This window comes from Ruditapes philippinarum, unplaced genomic scaffold (assembly GCF_026571515.1).
Source record: "Ruditapes philippinarum isolate M1 unplaced genomic scaffold, ASM2657151v2 ctg198_1_1_1_1, whole genome shotgun sequence".
In the NCBI taxonomy this organism is placed as follows: domain Eukaryota; kingdom Metazoa; phylum Mollusca; class Bivalvia; order Venerida; family Veneridae; genus Ruditapes; species Ruditapes philippinarum.
Genome location: NW_026866186.1, coordinates 8,290 through 36,075, shown reverse-complemented (window position 1 = coordinate 36,075; position 27,786 = coordinate 8,290). Strand labels below are relative to the sequence as shown.

The window sequence follows — 27,786 nt, the reverse complement described above, 5'->3', positions numbered from 1 at the left end:
AATTTCATTAAAATCCCTCCATGCGTTTAGGAGATATGCTCCGGACAAAATCTGGTTATTTCATCATCTTTAGTGACCTTGACCTTGTATATATTGACCTTAATTATATGTTACACAGCCATAGTCTTGATAATGACCATTTGTGTTACAATCCCTCAATAAATGATGACTAAATGGTTCATATACACATCACCATATTTTTATCTGAACTTGGACCTCTCTGTGTGACCTTGACCTTGGCCGAAAGGACCTGAATCTTGCGCGCCACACTCCGCCTCACAATGGTGAACATTTGTGTCAAGTAATATTGAAATCCCTCTATACATGTGGAAGTTTTACTCCCGACAAGCATTTTTCAATGAGCTCTAAGTGTGACCTTGACCTTTAACCTGGATCATGCATATAGCAATACATATCATGGTGGTGAACATTTGACCTAGAGAACTGGTTCATGTGCGCGACACTGCTCCTCAAAGTGGTGAACATTTCTATGAAGTTTCATTAAAATCCCTCCATACATGTAGGAGATATGCTCCGGACAAAATTGGACGCCGCCCGCCCACCTGCCAGGGGCGTTCCCATAATACGTCCCGTTTTTCAAACGGGCGTTAAAAAGGTACAAAATTCTGTCAAATTAAATGCTAGATAGAGTTACCACCTCATGTCTACAGGTTGAAACAAGTGGTAATATGTCGATGGACTTCCAAAAAAGTAGAGGCGGTAAACAAACTTTAACATCATAAGTGGTTTCGCCGAGGCTTGGGTGACTAGGATAGCTCTATTTATCTAGAAATAGCAAAAATTGAAACATCATGAAAAGTACAGGATTTACAGAACATTTAAGGAAAATAAATGACCTGGGGTGGGGGCAAATTTTGACCCTAGGGGGTATTTTTAGTTTTTTAAAAATGGTACACATACACTAGAACATGTTTCATGCCAAATATCTGAGCTCTACTTCTTCTGGATTTTCACAAGTTTTTACTATATACAAATCAAGAACATCAATGAACCCTTGAGGGGCCTGGCCAATTTTGACCTTAGGGCTTTCATTTGAACAAACTTGGTAGCAATCCACTTGGAAGATGTTTTATGCAAAATATCAAAGCTCTAGCTCTTAGATTTTTTAAGTTTTAACTATATACATGTATATAAATGGAAAAATCAATGCCGCCCCCCCCCCCCCTGTTGGGCGGGGCTAACTTTGACCCTAGGGCTTTTATTTGAACAAACTTTGTAAACACCTTTTTAAAGATGTTTCATATCTAAGCTCTTTGGGTTTTTTAAAAAGATTTTAAAGTTTTCATTTTAGGCATAGAAGGAAAATCAGACCCCTGGGAAGGGGCCAATTTAACACCCAAGGCTTTTATTCGAACAAATTTTTACTAAACATACAAGGAAAATCAATGACCCCCGGGTTTGGCCAATTTTGACCCCACGGATTTTATTTGAACAGACTGGACACTCACTAGAAGACGTTTCATACCAAATATCTAAGCTCAAGCTCTTTGGGTTTTTTTTTAAAGTTTTTACTATATATACATTTATGGAAAAGGAATGACCCCCAGGGCTTTTACTTGCAAAAACTAGATCGACACTCACTAGATGTTTCATGCCAAATATCTAAGCTCTACCTTTTGGTTTTTTTTTAAAAGATGTTTTAAGTTTTTTCTCTTGGTTTCCATGGCAATCAATTATGAATGGAATTAAATTCTTTGATTTTTTTTTTAAAGGTGACCACCCAAGGAACATTCCTGTGAAGTTTGGATAGAATTGGCTTAGCGGTTTATGAGATGTCGTTTAAAGCAAAAGTTTACAGACAGACACCCGACTGGTGATCACAAAGCTCACCATGTCGATATGTGACAGGCGATAGAGACTATGTTCAGTTTACTAGTAAAACAAGACAGTGATACAAGACTTTTAATATATTTATTTGACATAACAATATAATGAAACAAGATTCATTAATGAAGACTATCACAGCACAAAAACAGAGGGGGAGTGATTTTGGCTGTACAAAAATATCACAGATGAGGTAACATTTTACATCAGCATTAGATGAAGTCTAACTTCTCAGCTTCATTACACTAACGTAATGATCTGTGGGCCTGCCAAATGTTGCTACTATTTGACTTTCACAAGCAGGATTTTTCCACTGATTACTGCTAGAAACAGCAGATAAATCACAAGATCAGTTCCATTAATCTACAGATGTAAAGATTTTTTTTCCTGTAACATTTCATTTTAGAAAAAAACATTTTGAAAGAATCCTCAAACAAAATAGTTAATCTTATCAATACATTTCAACAACATATACGACTCAAATTACCTTATAAAACATCAAGTCATACAAAACTGTTTTCTTATTTCTAAGCAATGATGAAAAAGTCCCCCAATACATATTATAATGGCAGTGTTGAAAGTCAAACCAGTTGCAATCTAGGTGTTTAACAATCAAACGGTTCAATGAAGATACTTGCGTATCATGCTGTAGTAACATATTTGATAATCTAATATTAACTTTCCAAAGGACATAATTATCTTTCGAAGACTAATCAATCAAATCATAAAATGACAAGATATGACGGACAATATCAGAAGCACTCTTGCACCATACTAAACTTTCATTCTCTTCATCATCATTTTAAATTAAAAAAAACTTTTTCACACATATTATGTGCAATCTTTTTTTCATAATCTTTTTTAAGTTCATATACAATAAAATACACAGAAATACCCTTACAGGGTAATAAAATAATAGTATTTACACCAACATTATGCCTTATACTGTCTATGTATATATATAAAATACTTTTTTAAAGTTCTTTTCATTTTTATTTTACAAGTAGCGCCCTAGATACACAGTATCTTCGAGATTGTCTGAATCCTTTACTGGCACAAATCCTAGAAGTCGGTAATGTTCGAGCATACATTTATCACCAACACTAAGTTCAACATGAACTCCTGTAGCACCTTTAGCTCTCAATGATGATAGAGCACAGGCCAGTAATCTCTTAGTGACCGCCAAGTCCTCCATTCTACTTGTGAGAACGTCTAGACGTATTAGAGCTGGGAATGCTGTTGTTACACTGACTGGTGTGTCTACAACGTCACCATGGAAACTCATCATCACTTCCTGTAATTACATTAAAACAGACTTCAGTGAGAAAATCACTTCAAATGTATAATATTATCTGGGCTCTCCTACAGGTTCGAATCTCACAAGTCAATGACTTATTGATCAAACATTTTATATGAACTTTTCCTGTTATCTTCAATTCTTACGACAAATATTATCACTGTTAATCAATGAAAACCGAATGGCCATAAAAAGGGGGAAAAATGAATAAAATTATCAGATCTAAACTTTGTGACCTTTAGCCAATTGTGTCAAGACATCAATAACTAATTATATTGACTGTGTCTTATCGGATAATACGCAGGTTGGTGTCCTGTATGTTTATGTGAAACAAAGATACTGACTACAAAGAAGAACTTTGAACTGAAAGCATTTTCTTTTGTGTGGACATGATTACTCTTGTGTATATGTAGATGATTTACTTTTGTTTATATTGGCCAATAATGCCTAAAATGCATTAATTTTCTAACAAAGTATTGCTATATCAATGCACAAATTAGGCAAATCACATAAAGTTCATTTCTTTTAAATCAATTAAAGAGTGAGCAAGTGATTTCAATGAAAATGTTCCAACAAACCTCAGCTGGAGTAAGTTCGTTACATCGTTCAGGTTTCGGGTATTTTTCTTGCATGACTGGAGTCCATGCCAGCTTCTGGCGTTGCTTCAATTGTTTACTGTCTAAAGCTGCCACTGCGTAACCCATTACACCTTCCTCATCCTCCACAACAAAACAATACTCTGGGCTTAAAGTCACTATAGCACCAATCAATCTGAAAAACAATTACAGTAACTTGTTAATATCAGTTTTGACATCTCATGTATAGTAGTACAGAGAAATATTTTTTTTGCATATTTTTCATAAATCTGCTTCCTACTGATTTGATTTCAAAAACATAGAGAACATATTTAGAAACTACTTAGAAAGAAAAACACTCAAATATTATTTCAGAAATTTAAAGCAACTTTTTAATTCAAAAGGGCAAAATAAGATTTTATGTAAAACCCCTGAAACAATGATATAATTCCACAGAAGAAACTTACTTATCACAAATGACATGGGGATTTTCTGGAAATACTTCTGTTCCATCCATGCCATCATCACATGTTTTTAAACAGATAGCATACACAGATGCCTGAAAATACACCAAATACAATATATTATCTACCACTGTCTTGTTTTCCAAATAATAACATCTGATCACGGATTGCAAGCTGTATAAAAGAAGTAGTTATTATCCTGAAGATAATTTTAGATTCTGTACAAAAAACGGCGCAACCAGATTTTTTTTTGCAAAAAATTTCTTCATTTTTTAAGTTAAAACTGAGCCTGACGTTACCTTCTTTACATGAAAGAAATGTTAGATTGGCACAAAGTTGAGCACAACTGATATAGTTTACTAGAGTCACAGAGGACAAAATCTAACCTAATATATATTGACTAAAACAAATGCAATTGAGAACTTTAATAAACATTAGAATGTTACAGTTTACATACCTCGTCACATGTTCTGTATGGCCTGTAAGTGTAAGTTTTCTTCAGTATCTGTTCAGGATGTCTGATATAGAGCAGATCATGAGCCGCTGCCATTGGCAACATTCTCTACAAAAGCAAAGAATACAAGTTGTGAATACAGTAAAATCTATAATGTCGCGCTGAATGGATCCAAACTAAAGGAAACCACTCTTAAATATCGCAAGCGCAGCGCCCTGAAACAAAGGGTTATTTGCAATTCATGTATGACAGCTTAAAGTCTTAGATAAACTATCAACAAAAAAGAGACTAAATTCTTAAGATGTTGAAAACTAAAATATTAACCCCAATATGATCAAGATTTTGTTTTGCAAGTACAGGAGCTGTCATATAGGCAGCAGAGTTTGTTCCTCATTCCAAGTGTTTCCATATATTTGTCTATTTAAATACAGCATATAAACTATGACTTTATCTTATTTACATCAATGTTAGTCAACTTCCTTCCCCACCAGACTTTACACAGGGCACTCTTCCCTCATATCTAAGCTGTTGAGAAAAATATTACTATTCAAATCTTACGTTTGAATCTACTTCAAATTCTCAAAATTACAAACATATGCATAATCCTTGATTTTCAAGCTTTTATCATACTTCTTTTTTAACTCAACAGTATTTCTGCAAAAAATAATCAACTCTTACAGAATGTTAAGGAAAAGTGCCCTGCTAAGTGTCTTCAGTACTACGATTTGAAATTTAATGAATGAAGAATCATCTGTTTATCACAATGTAATCAAGTCAAAATTGTGGAGCACTGGTGACAAGTATGATGTATGTTTGAACAGTCATAGTTTTTATGCTGAAAAAAAAATGTTGCAATTGGCTGTCTGCAAGTAAAAACTTTCATTATGTCCATTACATGGAAGCATGTGAATACTTAAATATTGACCAGCTTTTTAGCATTAAAACAAATAATAATCATAAAAAAAATGTTCAAGCTAAAAATAAAACATTGATAGCACATACTGAACACAATGCAAAGCATATGCTAATGTGAAACATAAATCTGTTCCAATAAACTTCTAACCCCCAAAGATTCACTGTTTCAATATAAAAGAAACACTCGCAGCTGATTGTTTTATACAAGTATACAAATGCTTCTGATCTGAAAGTCAATCTAGTATATTACTGGTAATTGAACAAGGATTTTCAATTTCAAAACACAACATCTTCACTGTAGCTTGTCATAACCTTGAAATCACCCACTTTTTAAAAAACACTTTTCCCCCTGTCAGTTATTACACTTCATGTGTTTAGATTTGACAATAGTGATGTGAAAAGGTTGTGTTTTGTTGAGAATCCCTGTATGACATGGCAAGACTGCACACCTGTAAATAACACACTTGGAATGAGGAGCCAAAAACTGCAACAAAAATGGTTATTTGAAACTAAGACATAATAAACGCTATATATATATTGATGATTTCAGCTGTACAATCATCGTAATGTTTTAAAATTCCTGCTGGCATCAGCTGTGTGGTTTGTGGGTATAGTTAATTCCAACCACAAATACAAGCCGAAATCCGGACATAGATGCATGTGTGTGGGGATGCTCCTTTCACTATACATACTTGAAACTCGGCTTGTAAACCACCTTGGAAACACCACGGTTCCTGTTCACCGCTAAGGAACGTGTCACGATAATCCTTGGTCATCCCTGTACGGAAAGAAAAAGTAAAACTTGATTAGAACAAGGATAGAATTGTCACAAAGTATCTTATTACAATGACTAAGTTAAAATTAATTCTGTTAACTTTATAAAAATCTTTTCTAAAATCCAAATTTATTTTTAATTGGAAATAAAATCAAAAGATGATATTTAGAAATTATAAATACTTTTCTTTAACATTATTTATCTTCATTAATAATATTCAATTAATATTCATTAAGAAAGTTTACATGTTTAAAACTTGTTTCATATAATATTTATCATACAGATACCATACCCACACTGCTGGACTTCACACCTTGGTCTTCATTTTCTGGCATATTGCTTTTTTTCACTCTCGTAATGTTATTGACAACTAAGAAACAACTACGTCCAATAATGACAAGCAAGTCCCCAAATTGAAGTGGAATTTTGAATCGAAGCATTCTTAACATTAAATATATATATTACCTTAATTATAGAACCAGCTATAGTCAATGTCAAAACCAAAGTTAACATAATAATATATTTATCTTCTTATGAAAATTATCAAGATTTGAATTGATGACTTCAACTTTTTTGAACATTTGGTCGGAAAAATCTTATTATAAGGGTAATTTTTCTCTCAAGAGATCAAACCTTGGTTTAAAACTTGCGTACAGCTGGTTTCACAGAATTGCATCAATGCAGTCAATCAAAAGCATGAAAGTTTGCATTGCTAATGCATGACAGGAAAAAAAGTGTACTATTACATTTAAACCAAATTTGTCTGACATTTTGTATATAGCAATAAATTTACTCTTAATTATTATCATGTCATTTCTATCTATCTTTGCAAGTAAACGGTTCACATTTCCACCCAGGAATAGCTTTTATTGTGCCAGCTTCAATGTGACAATTGATATTTTAATATGAACTACAGCTTTCAAGATATCATATTCACAGCATGTACAGACAGTTGCAGACATCTCCACTGTTTTCCCCCTCTTTCTCCAATTCTTATAAAGCATTCCCATTCTCACATTGCCATCAAAAGAATGAATCCATGTTGCTTTCCAGTCTTGATTTGCTGTGAGTGAAATCTTGCCAAACAATATCAACATAATGCACTGTAGCTTACATTAAAATATATCATGCCTGTTTGCTTAGCTTCTAAATACAATACTTTTTCATTTCATATTGAAGTTCTTGTCCAATCACGAAAATCTTTGAATTCCCAAAATTTTTAACAATTAAAAAAACATTAATTGTTACAGCATCAATCAAACAAAAAATGAATAAAAACAATGAAGATTTTGCAAAGATAGAAACAGATTCACATATATTACATACAAACTTTCATTACCAAAGCGTAATGCAAGGTTTCATGCTTTCTAAGTTCTATAAATATAAATCAGCTCTGAAAAACAAATTATTTGCTAAAGAATTATTGAAAAGGCTGTCATTATTGGACTAAGTGTTCTGTAAAAGAAAATGACATATGAACAGACATAATGTAACATATACTAATATACGTACATGTAAATGGCCCTTGCAATTGACATACTATGAAGTTGGACAATTGACCCAATCCTGAAAATATAATTATTACTCTATATTAGAATATGTACATTAGGCTACAAAATACACATGATAAAATTCAGTTTTAAAAGAAGGAATTGTTTCAATTTATATCTAAATATGCTAAATATTTTTTGGATTAGAGAACGAGCAATGTCTATTCCAGGCGGGGGGATTCACTCATATTTTTCAGAATTCCCCCCTTTTTTTTTTCAGAGACACTGGGAAATTTTTACATAGAGAAAGAAGGGGGAAAAAAATCAACAAATGTTATAAATTCTCAGTATTCGATAAAAAAATCCCCTCTATTTCTCGAATCCTATAATAGACACTGAATGAAATTTTAAATTTTTATCCAAAGGCTCTTACCCAACCATCTGACAAATGCACAACATGACTGTAGAACGCCAAGCATGTCCCAAAGGTACGGATAGATGTAGTAGCCTACAGCTTGATTTGGGATATCACGTAGACGATTTGTGAAAGACTGTAGCTGACCAACTGTACTCAAGAACCTTTCAGATGTTTCCCACCATTCAGCAACCTGCAAATGTCAATTAATCTAACAAATATATATAACTAAATAAGCAAAACTGGCATGGTATAACAAGTACCTAAAACGTAACATTTAAAACTTTAAATTGACAGATATTGTTGAAACTGCGTACTTGGCAATGTCAGAATTTATATACCTAGTTTAGGCTAGTTAAACAATACTAGATCTATTTTTAACCTTTGCCGGTTATTCTTCTTCAAGGGTTTATTTTGATGGGAAAAATTGATGAAATTATTAAAATACCTGTGCTGGGTTTTCCTTGTGAGAATTGGCAATTAGGAAAGCATTCACTTTCAACCAGTGAAGATCTTGCAGCAACTGCACTGGTTTTGCAGTGTATTCAAATGGCAAATAAAAGAAACTGATGAACAACTCTAATTCTTCCTGTGTTACTATAAGTACTGGAGATTCTACAGGCAATTTTGAGTCTTCTATTGCACATGTGCAGACAGTATTTTCAACCTGCATTAAATTGTCACTAGATGCATTTTTAGTAATTTCAATATCACTATCCAATACATTAAGACTGTCAGTTATTGCTGAGGGGACACAGTCCATTGGCTCTGGGCTGAGAGAAATATCGGAATCAGAATCTGAATCATGTCTAACACGAGCTGGAGACCCCTCTGGTGAACACAGTGGATCTACTAAGCTGTTTACTAACACTGTTGATGTTGGATTAAGAAAGGATGGATCTACGGCACTATTCACAGTTGATGTTGGGAGATTTGTTGTTTCTAAATCACTGTACACTGGCATTGGCGGTGCCAAATTATTTGGAGTTGGTAGTGGTGGGGCAGCCACTGCCACTGATTTTGGGGGATGTCTAGGCTTGTGAAACTCAAGCAGCCAATCATTTATAGCTGTTCTTAGAGCAAGTCTTGGTTGGTATTTCAGTCCTAGGACAGGCATACCTTCAGCTGTAACATCATCACAACCACTCTCCATTTTGATGTCTGACACAACTGGACTCAGTTGATTTTCTGAAATAAAATCATAACAGCCTTATATGACAATAATTACTAATGTGTAATACTCCCAAGTATTTCAAATAACTGTACAGATTTAAATAAACATGTACTATTATCTTTCCTATTCCTTTAAAAAACTAGATAAATCAAATAAATTGCGATATTTTACATAGCCTAAATTTATGTATTAAAATATATATGTAAGTAGACAGAACTGATGATAAAATACTGACCTGTTATAATATCTTTCTTGACTCCATCTTTGTTTGACTGTGACCACTGGCCTAGAGTGTGTAAGGCAATATAATTTGCCTCAAATTCACAGTTGGGATTTGTAAGCACTCCTCTAATATATGGTATAATTTCCGGTGATCTGCCATCGTATGGTCCGAGGAACACACGTCTTGGATCATAATCATTAGCATGTATGTTATCCCAAATAACAGGGGGACGTCTCAACACACTTCCTACTTCTTCCAACTCCTTGATAGTGATTTTCTTGCTTATCACCTTGGAACCTAAACATTTAAAAGTTTAATATTATTTTTTATATGTTTGATATAATTGAACTATTTCAAATAATTGAATAATTTTATTATTTAACTAAGTTCTACAACTTAAAATTGAGCTTGAAACCTTGTTAACAAAGACATATTTAATGACCAAGTAATTTATAATAGGAAAATGTAAAGATAATGACAGTTACTCAATGTCAATGGCTGAGAGTTTAACATGGATAAAAGTGCACAGATCAATCTCAATTTACATGCAGACCAATCATATATATATACTTCAATCATTAACACAAAACTATGAAATCAAACCCATTTTTAATGTAAGGAATGTCCCTTTATTATGAACCAGCAACTTGTTGAAATTATTTTTCCCCTAGAATGAAATGTTTCTACACTTACCTGTCCAGAGTATATGTATGTCATTGAGAAGTTTTGAACCAACTGTATTAAGGTAACCAGAGGAGGCAAGATTTGGCATAGCTCTTGATGTACAATATTCTGAAGCAAAAACAAATTACATTTATGTAATGAACTGTCATCAATTGTAAACTTAACTGTATAGCAATTAATGCCTTTACCCAGTAGGGACCATAAAAAAAAGTTTTTCTTTCTAGGTTACATAAACAATGAGTATTCTGGTGTAAAATCATAAACTGATATTTTGCATTAGTAACCAGTATCATTTTCAGGTATTTTTGTCTATCTTAACTATATGAATATTAATTTCAAAATAATCTACAGATAGTTTATACAAGTTTACAATACTATGACAAATCAGAGATAAACAAAATCAGTTATCATATGGTCATGACTCACAACTAAAATAGATAGCCAGACATAAAATGACATATCAAGTTAATTACTTCATCGTCAAATTAAAACAATTAATTTAAACTAAAAGAGTATATATTGCATGATATGGATGTTCTTACATTCCACTACTGAGTCTGTCCGCAGACATAGAAGAATCAGGTAAAATATGAATGCCCCCCTTTTCTGAAGTTATGGGGATATGAAGAGTTAAAAGTGCATCACCATGAAAGAAATTACCTGTAGGGCAGAAATAGAACTCTGGTTGTCCCAAGTGTTCGTAAACTTCATTGGTTATAGAGACCTGAGCACAAGCAGAAGACTGAAATGCACTCTTATCTGATATACTCAATTCAGGATCAATGTCATCAAACAGCAAGGCAAAAGAATTACAACCAAATGCTGCCACCTGAAAATACATTTATTCAGTAAACTTATGTAAAAATGTAAAATATGTATGATTAGGTCAAACAAATATCTGTTCTGTCAGAACAAACCATTTGCATACAATTATATTGTTAAGACACAAAGATATCTACATCCCTGATAAAAATAATCACCATCATAAATATTCACAGTAAAATTTGTACATTTCATACATGTGGTCTCTAAGCAACATTTGTGTTCAATGACAATGTATCTTGGTATAAAATCAATATGTTCTCTGCAGATGCTTTAACGTATAAAATCAATATCGTTACTTTAATTCTAGACACTTTAACTGCAGACATTATATAGGCTTGTCATTACATTTTTATTAGATGGCCTGTTCTGAATTTAAGGTTGTCATTTTTGGTTTTATTACATACAAAAAAAAGAGTTTCTTAGTTCTGAGATGGCCAAAAAGCATTTGAGACTGAGAGTCAGACAGTAATTTTAGCCTTCAGTCTCCTCCTAATAACATCCATGCAGACATGGCAGATGTCCAATCTCAGATATCTATGCTTCCCCTTTTCAATAATGTATAAGTCAATGGAAATTCAATATGCCTTATATGAGGCTGCTGTTCATGTTTATATCATACTACTGCAGTATTTAACTGATATCAGGATGCTGCTAATAAATACCTGTTCTAATTTTCTTTTCAAGCATTGTACATCTTTTGAGCTAGAAAAGCTGATATCTAACCCTGGAGATATAGCATACACAAATGACACATTGTTCTCTGTTGCTGCCTCTATCAGACCAGTCAGATTATCTGAAACAAGAAGTTCACTGCTAGAAAATCAATATCTAGTTCCCCCGACATGCTATAAAAATGTGCAAGGCTTCCTAATCTGGTTGGAAAACATCCAATAAGTGAATCACAGAATCTAGAATTTCTGAGAATTACCAGTCTCTCGCACAAAGTTCAAGGTACAGGTTCTTTTAATCAGACAGGAAAAACATCAGAAGAAAATTATCAGCAAGGCTAGGACCTCAAGTTTCAGGATACTTAATTTCCAAGAAAACAAAGAAAGATTGGCACAAATAGAGACAAAAAAGCCCTTTTGAAAATGTGCAGTCAGGGCTGCCAACAGCAAATTTCAAAATCACAGAAAATACGTTGGGGGTCAGTGGGGCTGCGCAAGCCCCCTTTGCAGGTCCAGGGCAGAGCCCTGGTGGGGGTCCAGGGGGCGAGGCCCCCGGAAGCTCCTGGATTCTGATGATTTGGTATGCCCTAAAATCAATTTCCTGGGCTCTAAATTTGACAAATATCTGACATTTTGGCGCATTTAGACAACAGACAAGAGCGACAATGTAAACTGTAATTTGATTGGTTATTCTAAAATAGAATGCCGGAAAAGACTCGATATGACCAATGAGAAAAGCGCTTACAGACGTACCATAGGCGGCTAGCGTAACGATAAAAGCCGAAGCGTGCCAGTTTTTGGGTACTGTATAAAATTTGACGAATGAATTTATTGTCTTTGTCGAATTTACATCGATCTCAAAAATGACCCAGGAGCTCACGAAATCCGCAGATCCGCGGAAAATCGGCAGCCCTGGCAGTATGCATTGCAATGTAGTAAAGTGACTGACAGAATGGCCTAGATCAGACCAGACTGCTAATTATCTCCACTTTTAATATTGCACATATCATAGAACAAATGTCAAAAGACATAAATCATCTATAGGTATAATGTGCACAAAATATCTTACATAAAAATGATAGGAAGACATTGTATAAAGCTGCTGAAATGAACATATCAAATGTTTACATTTTACAAAGGAAAACATGAAACACAGCCAATCAGCAAGGCTAGGACCTCAAGTTTCAGGATACTTAATTTCCGAGAAAACAAAGAAAGATGGGCACAAATAGAGACAAAAAAGCCCTTTGGAAAATGTTCAGTATGCATTGCAATGTAGTAAAGTGACTGACAGAATGGCCTAGATCAGACCAGACTGCTAATTATCTCCACTTTTAATATTGCACATATCATAGACCAAATGTCAAAAGACATAAATCATCTATAGGTATAATGTGCACAAAATATCTTACACAAAAATGATAGGAAGACATTGTATAAAGCTGCTGAAATGAACATCAAATGTTTACATTTTACAAAGGAAAACTGGAAACACAGCCAATATTTTGGTGCATGTATACAACACACACTGTAAGCTGCTGTTTGGGGGAATCCCTTCAATTTAAGTTTATACAGTTTGTGTTGCAAACACCCAAAACAACAACTTGTTTTCCAGTTTTCATTGATTTTCGTAACATTAAAGTTTAAACATTTTCCATCTATGTAATTAAGATTTTTACAAATAAATTCTAAATGCAGTTATCTGGAAAATGATGCATGTAATGCAGGGTGAGTAGAATGGCATTAGAATCATTTTTGTTTCTCCTCATTTGTGAAGAAATAAAATCCCCCATCCTATTACATTTTTCCCCCTCCAAAGGGCACCAACCCACTTTCCCCAAAAGTGAAAAAAAAACAAGCAATTATCATAGTATTGCAAGCAATCCATAAGTCCCCTACCGGTAAGAGCCCAAGCAACATTCTGAAGGGCCATTCACTTAGGTTCCTATTTTAAGTAAATTTGTTGAAAAAGTTCTTTAAAAGTGATCACAGGAAACAGTTTTTATGTACAGACAGACGGACTGAAAGACACTCTAAAGTTATTTTTTAAACATCCCTGTTATCAAAATATAACATTTTTAAAATCCTATCATGATTGTAGAAGTTGGAGTAAAAATTACCAATTTTTAAAAAAAAAGTCTAAGTTCAAAAGGGGCATAATTCTGGAAATAGTCTTGCTAGAGTATTGAACACTCACAAAATTTAATGTTGAGTGATAATAAGAAACATTTATATGAAGTTTGAAGTAGATACATTCAGAAAAAGAAGTTATTAAAAAAAAAACAATGTTTTTTTCATGAAAATTTAAAGTTCAAGGGAGGTAATTCTGAAAAATTCTGTGCTAGAGTTGAAAACCTTGTCACATATGATGTGGTTGATGACAAGCAACTTATATTTAAAGTTTGAAGAAAATACCTTAAGAAATAAAGAACTTATAGTGAAAAAACTTAAAAACTAGAATCAGAAATCTTGAAATTCAGTCTATTTGTTGCCATAGCAACCAGAATTTTCAACATAGGAAGATAAGAAAAGGATGTGCATAATTTCCATACTGCCATCTACCCATATGTCAAGTTTCATAAACATATTTTCAGTACTTTTTGTGTTATCACTGGATCCAGGTTATGTGTAAAATTTGCCATATTTTCAGTCTATTTGTTGCCTAGAGTTGTAAACCTTGTCACATATGATGTGGTTGATGACAAGCAACTTATATTTAAAGTTTGAAGAAAATACCTTAAGAAATAAAGAACTTATAGTGAAAAAACTTAAAAACTAGAATCAGAAATCTTGAAATTCAGTCTATTTGTTGCCATAGCAACCAGAATTTTCAACATAGGAAGATAAGAAAAGGATGTGCATAATTTCCATACTGCCATCTACCCATATGTCAAGTTTCATAAACATATTTTCAGTACTTTTTGTGTTATCACTGGATCCAGGTTATGTGTAAAATTTGCCATATTTTCAGTCTATTTGTTGCCATAGCAACCAGAATTTTCAACATAGGAAGAAAAGAAAAAGACGTGCATAATCTCCATACTGCCATCTATCCATATATCAAGTTTCATAAAAATATTTTCAGTACTTTTTGCGTTATCGCGGGATCCAGGTTATGTGTAAAATTTGCCATATTTTCAGTCTATTTGTTGCCATAGCAACCAGAATTTTCAACATAGGAAGAAAAGAAAAAGACGTGCATAATCTCCATACTGCCATCAATCCATATATCAAGTTTCATTACAATATTTTCAGTACTTTTTGCGTTATCGCGGGATCCAGTTTTGTGGACGGACGGACTGACGGACGGACTGACGGACGGACGGACGGACAGACGGACGGAGGGTAAACCTAAAGTCCCCTCCGGTAAACCGGTAGGGGACTAAAAAAATACTGCAGTTGTTAATAATCTTTTCTCTCTATATTGCATCTTATAATACTGGAAGTCAATCTATTGCAGCCATCAAGTATTGATGCTGAACAAATAAGCATTCAACTTTAAAACTAATTCCATCTTGTCTTTGATATCATACAGACAAGGCTAAACTGTGAACTCAGATTTTTGGGAAAATTTCATGATTTTAAAGAAAATTTCCACTGAAATTGGGCCTTTTATAGGTCTGTTACATAAGATGAAAAATTACTGGATATATTTTGTTCATAATGAAGGCAGGGCTTTTTTTCACAGGTTGGGGAAGCAGCCCAGCCCTTAATTTTGGGGAAAAATTACATGGTTTATTTGCAAAAGGGGAAGAAAAAACTTGATGTAATAAAATCAATTTTTGGGGAAAACTGCATGATTTTAAGAAATTTTCTTTGGGGAAGCAGCCCTATACTGGCCCCTGTTATAGAAGGTAAAAAGGCCCTGGAAGGTAAAGATTCAGTAAAACAAGAGCTGTCCGTAAGACAGCGCGCTCGACTTTTTTATTGCTTGCCAATAAAAAAAGTTTTTGCAGTAAAAGGCAATACAAGAATCTCTGTATTTTTAAAGTGAACAATGGCCATGAGCATTAAGATATTTAGTGAAGAATTATTTTATTATGACATAATTTTTGGTAAAGTGAACAAGTGGATAGGAATGAATTTTTTTAGATTTTTTAAGTTTTTTAGTGCTTGCCTATAATACAAAACATTGACAGTTAAGGGCCATAATTCAAATAAAATCTTTGACAGAATTACCTTCTCCTGGACATGTTTGGGAATCATGATTGTAAACAAGTATTCCAACTTTCAAATTAATATCTCAAACAGTTCAGTCAAAAAGTGGACTGGTACTAAAAACTTAACCAAGATTCTAAGTCGATAAAAGGCCTTAATTTTTAAAACAAATCCTTGACAGAGTTACCTTCTCTTGCGTACAGATGGGGGTAATGATGTGAAATAGCATTAAAAGTTTCAAAGCAATATCTCAAAGGGTTAAGGCAATAAGTGGATTTTACCCATATTCAATGTATTTTCTAAGTCAAAAAGGGGCATAATTCTGTCAAAAACCTTGACAGAGTTATGTCCTCTTGTCTGTTGATGAAGGTCGTGATGGTAAACAAGTATGGTCAGTTTCAAAGCAATACCTCCAATGGTTTTGAAATAAAGTGAGGTGGTACAAAAAACTTAACCAAGCTCAATACACTTTCTAAGTCAAACAAGAGCTGTCCGTAAGACAGCGCGCTCGACTTTTTTATTGCTTGCCAATAAAAAAAGTTTTTGCAGTAAAAGGCAATACAAGAATCTCTGTATTTTTAAAGTGAACAATGGCCATGAGCATTAAGATATTTAGTGAAGAATTATTTTACTGAATTGTGTGATACCCTTGAACACTGCAGGTTCAGTGGATAGGAATGAATTTTTTTAGATTTTTTAAGTTTTTTAGTGCTTGCCTATAATACAAAACATTGACAGTTAAGGGCCATAATTCAAATAAAATCTTTGACAGAATTACCTTCTCCTGGACATGTTTGGGAATCATGATTGTAAACAAGTATTCCAACTTTCAAATTAATATCTCAAACAGTTCAGTCAAAAAGTGGACTGGTACTAAAAACTTAACCAAGATTCTAAGTCGATAAAAGGCCTTAATTTTTAAAACAAATCCTTGACAGAGTAACCTTCTCTTGCGTACAGATGGGGGTAATGATGTGAAATAGCATTAAAAGTTTCAAAGCAATATCTCAAAGGGTTAAGGCAATAAGTGGATTTTACCCATATTCAATGTATTTTCTAAGTCAAAAAGGGGCATAATTCTGTCAAAAACCTTGACAGAGTTATGTCCTCTTGTCTGTTGATGAAGGTCGTGATGGTAAACAAGTATGGTCAGTTTCAAAGCAATACCTCCAATGGTTTTGAAATAAAGTGAGGTGGTACAAAAAACTTAACCAAGCTCAATACACTTTCTAAGTCAAAAAAGGGCCATAATTCTGTCAAAAACCTTGACAGAGTTATGTACTCTTGTCTGTAGATGGAGGTTATGATGGTGAACAAGTATGGTAAGTTTCAAAGCCATACTTGTAATACTTCTGAAATAAAGTGGGGTGGTACGAAAAACTTAACCAAGGTGTGACGCCAACGCCAACGCCGACGCCGACGCCGACGCCGGGGCGAGTAGGATAGCTCCCCTTTTCATAGAAAAGTCGAGCTAAAAAGGGCCATAATTCTGTCAAAAACCTTGACAGAGTTATGTACTCTTGTCTGTAGATGGAGGTTATGATGGTGAACAAGTATGGTAAGTTTCAAAGCCATACTTGTAATACTTCTGAAATAAAGTGGGGTGGTACGAAAAACTTAACCAAGGTGTGACGCCGACGCCGGGGCGAGTAGGATAGCTCCCCTTTTCATAGAAAAGTCGAGCTAAAAAGGATTGTTCAGGAAGAAAACGTATGTATAAACACCGCAAAAAATCCCATTTAGGTCAATTTGAAAAACAACATATTTATATTTAAGTATTATAGTATGAACTTATTGTTGTAAAGTGACTGACAGCCTGGCCTACAAAGACCAAGATGCTAATTATCTTTTCTCTTTATATTGCACTATTCAAACACTGAAGATCTAAACTTGATTTCCAGCGAGTCAATGTGCTAGACACTGTTATATATTTAGGGAGTAAACATTACACACACCTTCAAGGCCGGCAAAATCAATTGTCCGAGTTGCCCGAGTTTGTATTGTACAATTGTAGGTCCGGGCAAGTAAAATTCTGCAGTTTACTTGTCCGTGGACAAGTAAATTTTGGCAGCTAAAAGAGGAATTCTGAAGAAAAAAATATAGTTCTTTTCTAATAGATCTAAATCAGAAGGAAAATCACATATTTAATACGAAAACTAGCATGTGAAGTGTGGTGTCATTCGTGAGGGCATTCCGTGCATATTAGGGTGTTACTATTTAAAGTGTTTACATAAATAGCGACCAACCAGGCTTGGGGTTTTCCTTACGTCATGCAGTTACTGCATGCGCGTGGCAATTAACTAATAATTGAACGTATCAAGGTCACTATGTGGGGTACATGTTTGTTTTGGTTTATGACTGCCGACTTAGCCTCTGCAATAAAATATTTCCGGTAGCAACGGGGATTCTGCCATAAAATTGACTTGGAAGCTGTGGTCTTTTCAAGCGCATTTATTGTTTAGATAGCAGACACAGCATCAATCTCGCAACAATTGTCTTTGAAATACCGCTGTGTTGTCACATGAAAACTAAATACATAGCATAACTTTTCCAGGTCATTCAGGAATATCTACGCAAAATAAGTTGAATCACATCGGCAATTTGACTGCTTGAATTTATATGGACAAAGTCGTTTTATGATTTATTTTATGTAAAGATTTCTAGTGAAAATGCCTTTGTTTTTGAATGTCTAATACTGGTGTTAATGTATACATGTCAGTTTCATAGTCGCCGATGATGATGTCAAAATTTTCACAATTCATCTGCTGCAACCAAGCGTATATACGTATATGATATTACATTCTGTGGCAATCATAATTATATCATTAAAAAAGCCAGATGTCATCAATTTGACAAATCTAACTCAAGACTTGAGTACATATTATTCTTTTAACAGGATTCAAATGAATATTATATAGATGAATAGAATAAGGAGTGAATAAATAAGAAATGGTACCAGAATGCAAAAAATGAAGACATATTTTTAGAGCAATTTGGGTGCAAGTTCACAAGGAAAATTGAAATAGTGCTGTTAAAAGACCAATGCTCCTTCCAGTAAAATATACACAATTTGTCCACCACTGCCGTTCTACTTTAATCTACTGCCGTTAACATTTTATAAATATAAATTATATTATAATCATTATATATTATTAAACATATGGCACAGAATGTTTAATAAAATTGAAAAAAAGTTCATAATCATATTGCTCTTCTTTATTGACATTTGCAGTAAATATTAAATATAAATACAGACAAGTGAACATTGAGTACGGACAAGTAAATTTCTTAGGTTACTTGTCCGTGGACAAGTACAATTTTCTGAGATTTTGCCGGCCCTGCACAACTATAGTTTTAATGTGAGAATTATTTAAAAAATACTTTTTTAGTGAACATTCTCAGCATTTTTTCCCACAGATACAGGAAAGGAACCATAATACAAAGATTTTGGTAAATTGGAAGAAAAAGCAATGTAAATAAGGAAAAATTGCATGATTCTGAAGAAATATCTGAACAAATTTTTTTTACAATGCCTTACATTGTATCTGCTATAGAAGTAAAATGCCATGTTTCAATGATTTCTCAAATTTTGTTTACCCATCATCAATGGTGTAAACAGTGCAGTGATTTTTCTCACTTAATTGGGAAGAGGCCTTAGCCTCTTGATTTTGGGAAAAAATATCGCTAAAACTGCTGATTTGGGAAGCAAAAAAGCTGGTTTAAGTTCAGATTTTTGGGAAAACTGCATGATTTTAAAGAAAATTTCAATTGGGAAGAGGCCTTTTTTCGGAGTCTGTTATATAAGTAGGAAAATCACTGCAGTGAAATACGATAAAATTTGGAATAATGAAATCCAAGAACTGTCTTATAGCAAACTTTGAATACAATTATCTTTAGTGATTTGGTAAGGGAAGTGCTGGCCAAACTTGTCTCAAAAATCATAACATACCAGCTTCCTCCACAGAGTACAGGTCCCTCCAAAAAGCTCTGTGTTTAGCATCATCTTTAGGTGCATACATGTATGTTGTCATGCCCATTTTATGCATCCTGTAGTAAATAATTTATCATGAATATTTTATTTAACATTATTACACGGACATATACCAAAATAAATTAATAGACACAAACATGAAAATCATTTTTAAAAGACTGTTTAGATAGATAATAGATATGTTAAAGGTTATTGAAAAATATTTATTGCGAGAAGACGAGGACATTTTTCAATTTCTGCAGGTACGAGTTATTTCATATTTTGACACTGTTAAACTCTCCATCAAATGTTTTCAATTTTAATTTAAATTTAAATGTTTTCCATTGAGAATTAAAGCAACTGTTGAATGTTTCATCGAGGACCAATGTGGCCTGAAATATCTCTATGTTTAAGGTCCTCCACCCCAAGGGCCCTTATCACCTTACAGGGGATGCAGCTGAAGAATTTTGACCTCAAAAATTGTCAAATATAAGCTGTTGCGAAAAAAGCAATGTATATTTACCACTGGAACAAAAGCTTCCTCTGTTCTGTTGTCCATGGAATACCATAAAAACCTAGAAGAATACAGACAACAGATTAAAGTAATTAAATAGCTATAAATATTTGCAACATTTTAAAGTTACAAAAAAATATAGTTCAAGAAAATATAGTTCACAATTGACGAAGACAAGTATCTGAAAACTCACAAATATGGGATGTTTTCAACCCTAACTTATTGTCTATAAATCACATCAACTATTGTTGGACCAAGGCACTTGGGGTGTGGAGCTTAAAACTTTTAAAATCCAAATAAAATGTATATTTGTCAATCCCAGCACATGTACTGATCATATATATATCAAAAAAACTTAATATAAGCTGTTTTGAAAAAATTTCATATTTCAACGTCAATATAAATGTTCGCCGGAAAAAATCTTCAAACCTACCGTCATCATTACCATGTATTTTATTCCATTTCCAATATTTTCACATAATCCTTTAGTCCATCGACACAGAAGATATAATTATTCACTATGATGGTCAATTTTAAACTTCAATCAGGGCCAAACAACCCTTCTTTGTAGAGGCCGAATATAGGCTACTTCCCCAACCAAAATAGCCTCTTTTTTCCCCACTTTGGTCCTCAAAATTCCCCAGTCTTGAAATTTCCAATAGAATTTAGAACAAAATGAAATGATGGTTTTGAATTAAGGTCTTTTACTGCCTTATTAGTATTTCCCAGTGCTTTTTGCTTTTCTATTTTGAAGAACTTGTTAAAAGTTTGTGTTAAATTCGAGACCCCTTTTCCCAAAGTATGCCAAAATCACGCATATTTTCCCCAAGAAAAAGGCTGAGGCCCCTTTCCCAAAAATGGTGTTTTGGCCCTGTCAATGGTAATATAAACAACGTGTCACGGTTCAGAACTGTTCACTATTTAGGGGAGAAGATGTGTAAGCGGCCAGATAGCTCAGTCGGTAGAGCCGCGGAACGGTATTCCGAGGGTCCCGGGTTCAAGTCCCGGTCAGACTGCATATTTTTCTCACCCTGTGACAAACGCAACAGCCAAAATAAACATCAAAATTATCGCCATTTTACTCCATTTACAAAATCTTTCGATAAATTCAAACGTGGCTCCACACCCCAAGTGTCTGTGTTGGAAGTAGTCCTATAAATATGACGTCGCTTTGAGATATTTTTGCTTCTGGGCAAAGCAACGTCATATCGAAATTGCTCAAAAACCCATAGCATGTTCCGTTAGAAAATCAGGTGGTACGAAAAACAATATAGACAGCGTGTATTTACATAAGTTTTGACCTATTTATGAACAAAACTAAACAAGAGGGCCATGATGGCCCTGAGGTCGCTCACCTGTATGTAGCCCCCCCCCCCCCCACCCCCAGGCCAATTTTTACCCAAGGGCTTTTATTTGTTTATTTGAACAGACTTGGTAGACACCCATAAGAAGATGTTTCATGCTTAATATCTAAACTCTAGCTATTTGGGTTTTTTCAAAGAAGATTTTAAAGTTTTTGCTATACACATATAAGGAAAATCAATGACCCCCCCGGGCGGGGCCAATTTTGACCCCAGGCCTTTTATTTGAACAAACTTGGTAGACACCCATTAGAAGATGTTTCATGCTAAATATCTTAGCTCTAGCTCTTTGGGTTCTTTAAAAGAAGATTTTTTAAGTTTTTACTATATGCATATAGGGAAAATCTATGACCCCCTGGGGCGTGGTCAATTTTGACCCCAGGGCTTTTATTTGAACAAACTTGGTAGACATTCACTAGAAGACGTTTCATACCAAATATCTAAGCTCTAGCTCTTATGGTTCTTTAAAAGAAGATTTTTTAAGTTTTTACTATATGCATATAGGGAAAATCAATGACCCCCCTGGGCGGGGCCAATTTTGACCCCAGGGCTTTAATTTGAACAAACTTGGTAGACACTCACTAGAAGATGTTTCATGCTTAATATCTTAGCTCTAGCTCTTTGGGTTCTTTAAAAGAAGATTTTTTAAGTTTTTACTATATGCATATAGGGAAAATCAATGACCCCCTGGGGCGGGGCCAATTTTGACCCCAGGGCTTTTATTTGAACAAACTTGGTAGACATTCACTAGAAGATGTTTCATGCCAAATATCTAAGCTTTAGCTCTTACGGTTCTTTAAAAAAAAATTTTTAAGTTTTTACTATATGCATATAGGGAAAATCAATGACCCCCGGGGCGGGGCCAATTTTGACCCCAGGGCTTTTATTTGAACAAACTTGGTAGACACTCACTAGAAGATGTTTCATGCCAAATATCTTAGCTCTAGCTCTTTGGGTTCTTTCAAAGAAGATTTTTTAAGTTTTTACTATATGCATATAGGGAAAATCAATGACCCCCTGGGGCGGGGCCAATTTTGACCCCAGGGCTTTTATTTGAACAAACTTGGTAGACACTCACTAGAAGATGTTTCATGCCAAATATCTAAGATCTAGCTCTTAGGGTTGTTTTAAAGAAGATATTTAAAGATTTTTCTTTCGGTTGCCATGGCAACCAGAGTTCTGCATGGAATTAAATTCTTTGAACAATTTTTAAAGGTGACCACCAAAGGTACATTCCTGTGAAGTTTGGATGAAATTGGCTCAGTGGTTTATGAGGAGATGTCATTTAAAGCAAAAGTTTACGGACGGACGACGGACGGACGGACGGACGGACGCCGGACGAAAAGCGATCACAAAAGCTCACCCTGTCACAGGTGAGCTAAAAATAAATACCTTTTGTCAAAATAATTAAACTGTCACATCCGAAAAATCATGATTAAATCCTCTCATGTATTTTAATTCTTTTTAAAGCCGATAAACAAATAGCGGCCATAAAGTGCGCGAAATCTGATTGGCTAATTCAAATGCAAGCGTTTAACTGAGTCAGAACAATCTAACGGAATATTTTTTTAACGAAATAATTGCCAGTGCACCGTCAGTGTGTTCGAATATATTTTTCCGTTCAAAAATTTGGAATCAATCTGTAAAGCACCTTGCTTAACCAGTATGGCTGATAGACAAAAATAGATGGATGTTTATATTTTATTTTAAATTGATAAGTACATTGTTTGAGAGTTTTTGTGTATGATTGAGCATGAAATTGAAAGAAAAGAAGATAAGCTTTTGAATAAAGCTTGAAAGGCGAGACAAAAGACATTTTTTGAATTTTTTATGATGCTATGCGTTTTTGAGCAATACCTATTAGATGTCGGGCTTGACCGACATAAACTATAACAAGCCTGTAACGTCTAATATATTGGACTATGTTGGAAGGACTTGCTAATAATTAATTTATGCGCATATCATTATATAGTTCTGGCTTCCAAAACTTTATAAGCCGCTCTTTAACATTTTTGTTTTTCATCTGATGCAGCATTAAAGTTTTGGATTAGACCCGTTACAAAACCTAACCAGAATAACATTAGTTGATTTATTCTTGTTTTTCACTTGCAAATACACTTGACCGAATCAATTCTTGTGCATTTTACGATAAAGCAATTATTTTTATATCATTCTATACCAATTAAAGTATCAAAATATTAATACCGTCATTAAAATTGCCTATTTAACTGTAAAACATCAATTTACGCCGACTACAGTAGGCCATGACATTCAGGTGCCACGCGAGACCTCGTCTGACGTCATTCGCGGGAACAGATTTGAATAGTGTACTATATTTAGAACATTTTGTTGACATGATTTCAATATTTAAGATAATGTTTTTATTTATTTTCATAAATTTTTCAGTACTTAAATATGATTTTATTGAATATAAAAGTCAGTAAATCACCTTTTTCAATATCTTTAAAAAAAGTAATATATAAAAATATTGGAGGCACATGGGTTCATAAAGGTAAATCTCGTAATCACGTGGTCAAACATTTTGGCAATATGGCGGCCAAGTGCCGAAATTTTTACCTGTCGGAAACTATTAGGTAGTTTATGTTCCTAATAAGATTTTTATTTGTCCATCCTTGGCTTATAAACAGATTATATATAGTTTTATCAAGGTATGCTTTACTGTACTTCATGGCATGTTCGATGAATAAATACGAGCGTGTCAGATTCCTGGCACGATTATTGGTGGACTTTCCCTACGGGGTTATCTTCAGCGTTCACGTCATGTCATAGTATATAAACGGGTACACTGAAGACCTTAAGCTAATCATTATATATTGTCTAATAGAAAATCATTGCCTTGGACACATTGACATTAGCTTGACCTTTTTGAAGACTAGCTTTTTATAAGATTTTGCCTATAGTCGAACAAACCACAGGCGCTAGTCACATAATCAAATATTTTACATCATCGGTCTATATATGTATATAAAGATATAAGGCCCCCAATGAAACAAAAACATCATGCGGAACAAACAAGAACAATGCTGAAAGAAACGACCAGATCACGGTTATCTCTTTCTGGTCGCCATCTGAAAGGATCAATCCAAGCCTTAAAGCTTTTTATTTCATTTAAATTCTTCAAATAGCAAAGAAATGAGTAAAAGTTTCAGAAAATGCCAATATTTTCAATCCATGTCGTTTTCAACGTCCAATCTATTCATGTATACAAACACGATTTCTGGTCGATTTCTACGAAATAAATAGAAAACATCTAAAATTTCCTCATAAAATTCATAAACAAACTCTTTTTCTATCAATCTGCGAAGTCTAAATTGAACTAGAGCCCTCTTTGTACTCAAATATTTAAAAAATATTGGTTGTAGAAGCGGGGGTCAAGTAAAGTGCGCCATTTGTAATTTGAAGTGACAGATAAATGAAGCAAAGAAATAGTATTATACGATTGGTCAATAGTATTCCGGTAGGAAAATAGTCAACTCGGCACGGGTCAACTCGGCCCACTCTCCAAAAATATATAGGCCTATAACGTATTTACTTTGCTTAGCATGTTGTTAAGGTAAATGAATAATAAGAAATATCTTATTATTATTATATAACTATACATTGTACCTCTGCTGAAATAAAGTTTATTTAGAAAAAAAAGTTATTTAATAAATTATTTGTCTTGCATATTTGATAAAATTAATATAGACATAGGCACGATTATCGAACCTGGGAAGAAAAAATATGAACAGATTGATGAAATAACTTCATATTTTTTCTTCCCAGGCAGTGATTTTCCTACTTATATCCAAAAAAAGGCCTCTTCCCAATTGAAATTTTCTTTAAAATCATGCAGTTTTCCCAAATATCTTAACTTAACCCAGCTTTTTTACTTCCCAAATCAGCAATTTTAGAGATAATTTTCCCCGAAAACAAGAGGCTAAGTCCTCTTTCCAATTAAGTGAGAAAAATCACTGCCAGGTCCGATACTTGTGCCTGTGAATATAGATATAATAAAAATGTGTTTCCTTAGATGCATTTTGTTTGTAAAGTAATTTTCAAAAAAATATGACACAAAAACGTGTTTACTTAATAGCATAAGCTTCTAATAAATTGCAGGTGGTCACTAATCAAATTTGAATGAATGAGTCAATCGTAATTATCACTTAATTAATCGATATCTTTAACCTGGGACATACGATATTATATCCCAGCTTTAACATACACATTGATTGATAATAATAGCCCGTGGCAATATATAGGAGTCCTTTGATGTCCTTTACCCATTTTTAAAAGATGGCCGAGTTGACCCGTGCCGAGTTGGAATAGGGCCGAGCTGACTCGGGGGCCGAGTATGTTTTAGGGCCAAGCTGACCCGGATTCTTCCGGTAATTATCTTAACCAATCAAATCCTTATATAAAATTCAGAGCGGAACAGTATATACATGCGCTATATACATGGCGATAAAATACTGTCACAAGCGAGATCCTTATATATTTTTAATGAAATACGTACGAAGAGGGCATTTGATCAGTGAAGACTTCGCAGATCGATAGGAAAAGAGTTTGTTTATGGAACGTACGTGGAAATTCTAGCCGTTTTTTGTTTTTTTCCGTAAAAAAACGATCAAAAATCGTGTTTGTATACATGAATGGACTGGGCGTCAAACGACATGAATTGAAAATAATGGCATTTTCTGAAACTTTTCCCAATTTCTTTGCTATTTGAGGGATTTTAATGAAATAAAAAGCGTTGGCACTTGGATTGATGCTTTCAGATGGCGACCAGAAAGAGATAACCGTGATCTGGTCGTTTATAGCAGCAGTGTTCTTGTTTGTTCTGCATGATGTTTTTGTTTCGTTGGGGGCCTTATATCTTTATATACATATATAGACCGATTATGTAAAATATTTGATTATGTGACTAGCGCCTGTGGAACAAACCAAATAAAAAAATGTTGGGAAATTATTATCCATATCTCGATAAATAATCTACGAAACAACGCTATCGACTTATTTTATCATTAATAAAAAGATTATTAGCTGATCATCTACATGATTGTAAACAAGCTCAAACATCTAAATCAATGTCTTAGTCACACGAATTTTTTTTTTTATTAATTGAAATTTGGAACTGTGCCAAATCGCCATTTTAGTAAATAAGAAGACTAACCTTCAACAACTCCGCACACAAACTTCGCATTCGGCTTGTTGTCTAGGACCTCAGAAGTAGATCCTGTCATTTTTGTATTATGATCGGAGTTTATACAAGAATTGTGTATTCCTCCTATTTTGGGTATATTGAATAAATGTAGTTATACTTCTAATGAAATTCACCTCCGCACAATGTCGCAATTTTATCGATCGTCTTGTACCATAATATGAGCGGTTTGATTGGCTGAGAGGTTCGTCTTAATCGGAGAACTTCTGCTGTTTTCACAGTTACAAATTTGCACCAATCAGATTGGCTAAAACCACTTTTAACTGGAAAAATCCGGTTCAAAATGCAAAGGATAGCTCTAACATTTAATGAAAAGGATAGTTTAAAATCGAATGGTATTGTAATCTTCAGTTTAGATCTAGTCGTCGGCATACTGTTCTGTCCATCTTCAAGTAAAGTAACCACTGTGAGCAGTTTGATGACAATAACCAACAACACTATTTTTCTTCAATAAATCTTAAATTGTGTTGTTTTCTAATCCATCCCCCTAATTGTAACTCATACAATTTATTTAATGTGTAAATATATATTCCATATATTTGGTTTAAAAACGGCTAAAAATTTAAACTAGCTTACTATATATTTTTATTGTTATTGTCGTTATCGTACTTCTCTTTTCTTAATGTATTTATTTTTTTACAGTTAGTTTTGTCTACCATATAGGCCTATAGCCTACTATGTTCCGCTATTTGTTAGTTTTAGTTTCCAATTCATTTACAACACGATAATACACATGACAAACTGAATAAAATCTTGAA

At 34.0% G+C, this 27,786-nt stretch overlaps 1 protein-coding gene across 1 annotated transcript; it reads right to left on the bottom strand.

The window, feature by feature from the left end:
* Positions 1-1,913: 1,913 nt before the first annotated feature.
* Positions 1,914-27,221, bottom strand: LOC132731622 (protein O-GlcNAcase-like). The gene is made up of 15 exons (XM_060717833.1): positions 26,981-27,221; positions 20,456-20,507; positions 19,912-20,009; positions 11,799-11,929; positions 10,972-11,140; positions 10,321-10,419; positions 9,640-9,924; positions 8,679-9,418; positions 8,249-8,423; positions 7,838-7,891; positions 6,243-6,328; positions 4,639-4,743; positions 4,185-4,276; positions 3,721-3,913; positions 1,914-3,139 (listed from the first exon to the last, which is right to left on the bottom strand). The coding sequence occupies exons 1-15, from the start codon at positions 27,048-27,050 to the stop codon at positions 2,843-2,845; spliced, it is 2,646 nt and encodes an 881-aa protein (XP_060573816.1). The 5' UTR covers positions 27,051-27,221; the 3' UTR covers positions 1,914-2,842.
* Between the last annotated feature and the right edge of the window lie 565 nt (positions 27,222-27,786).

Bases quoted from the DNA above. Each gene is read 5' to 3' on its own strand.
- LOC132731622 (XM_060717833.1), bottom strand. From the start codon at position 27,050: ATGACAGGATCTACTTCTGAGGTCCTAGACAACAAGCCGAATGCGAAG. The intron at 4,277-4,638 runs GTATGTAAACTG...GTGTATTTTCAG, and splicing joins CATACAGAACATGTGACGAG to GCATCTGTGTATGCTATCTG. The intron at 3,914-4,184 runs GTAAGTTTCTTC...ATTGTTTTTCAG, and splicing joins CCCCATGTCATTTGTGATAA to ATTGATTGGTGCTATAGTGA.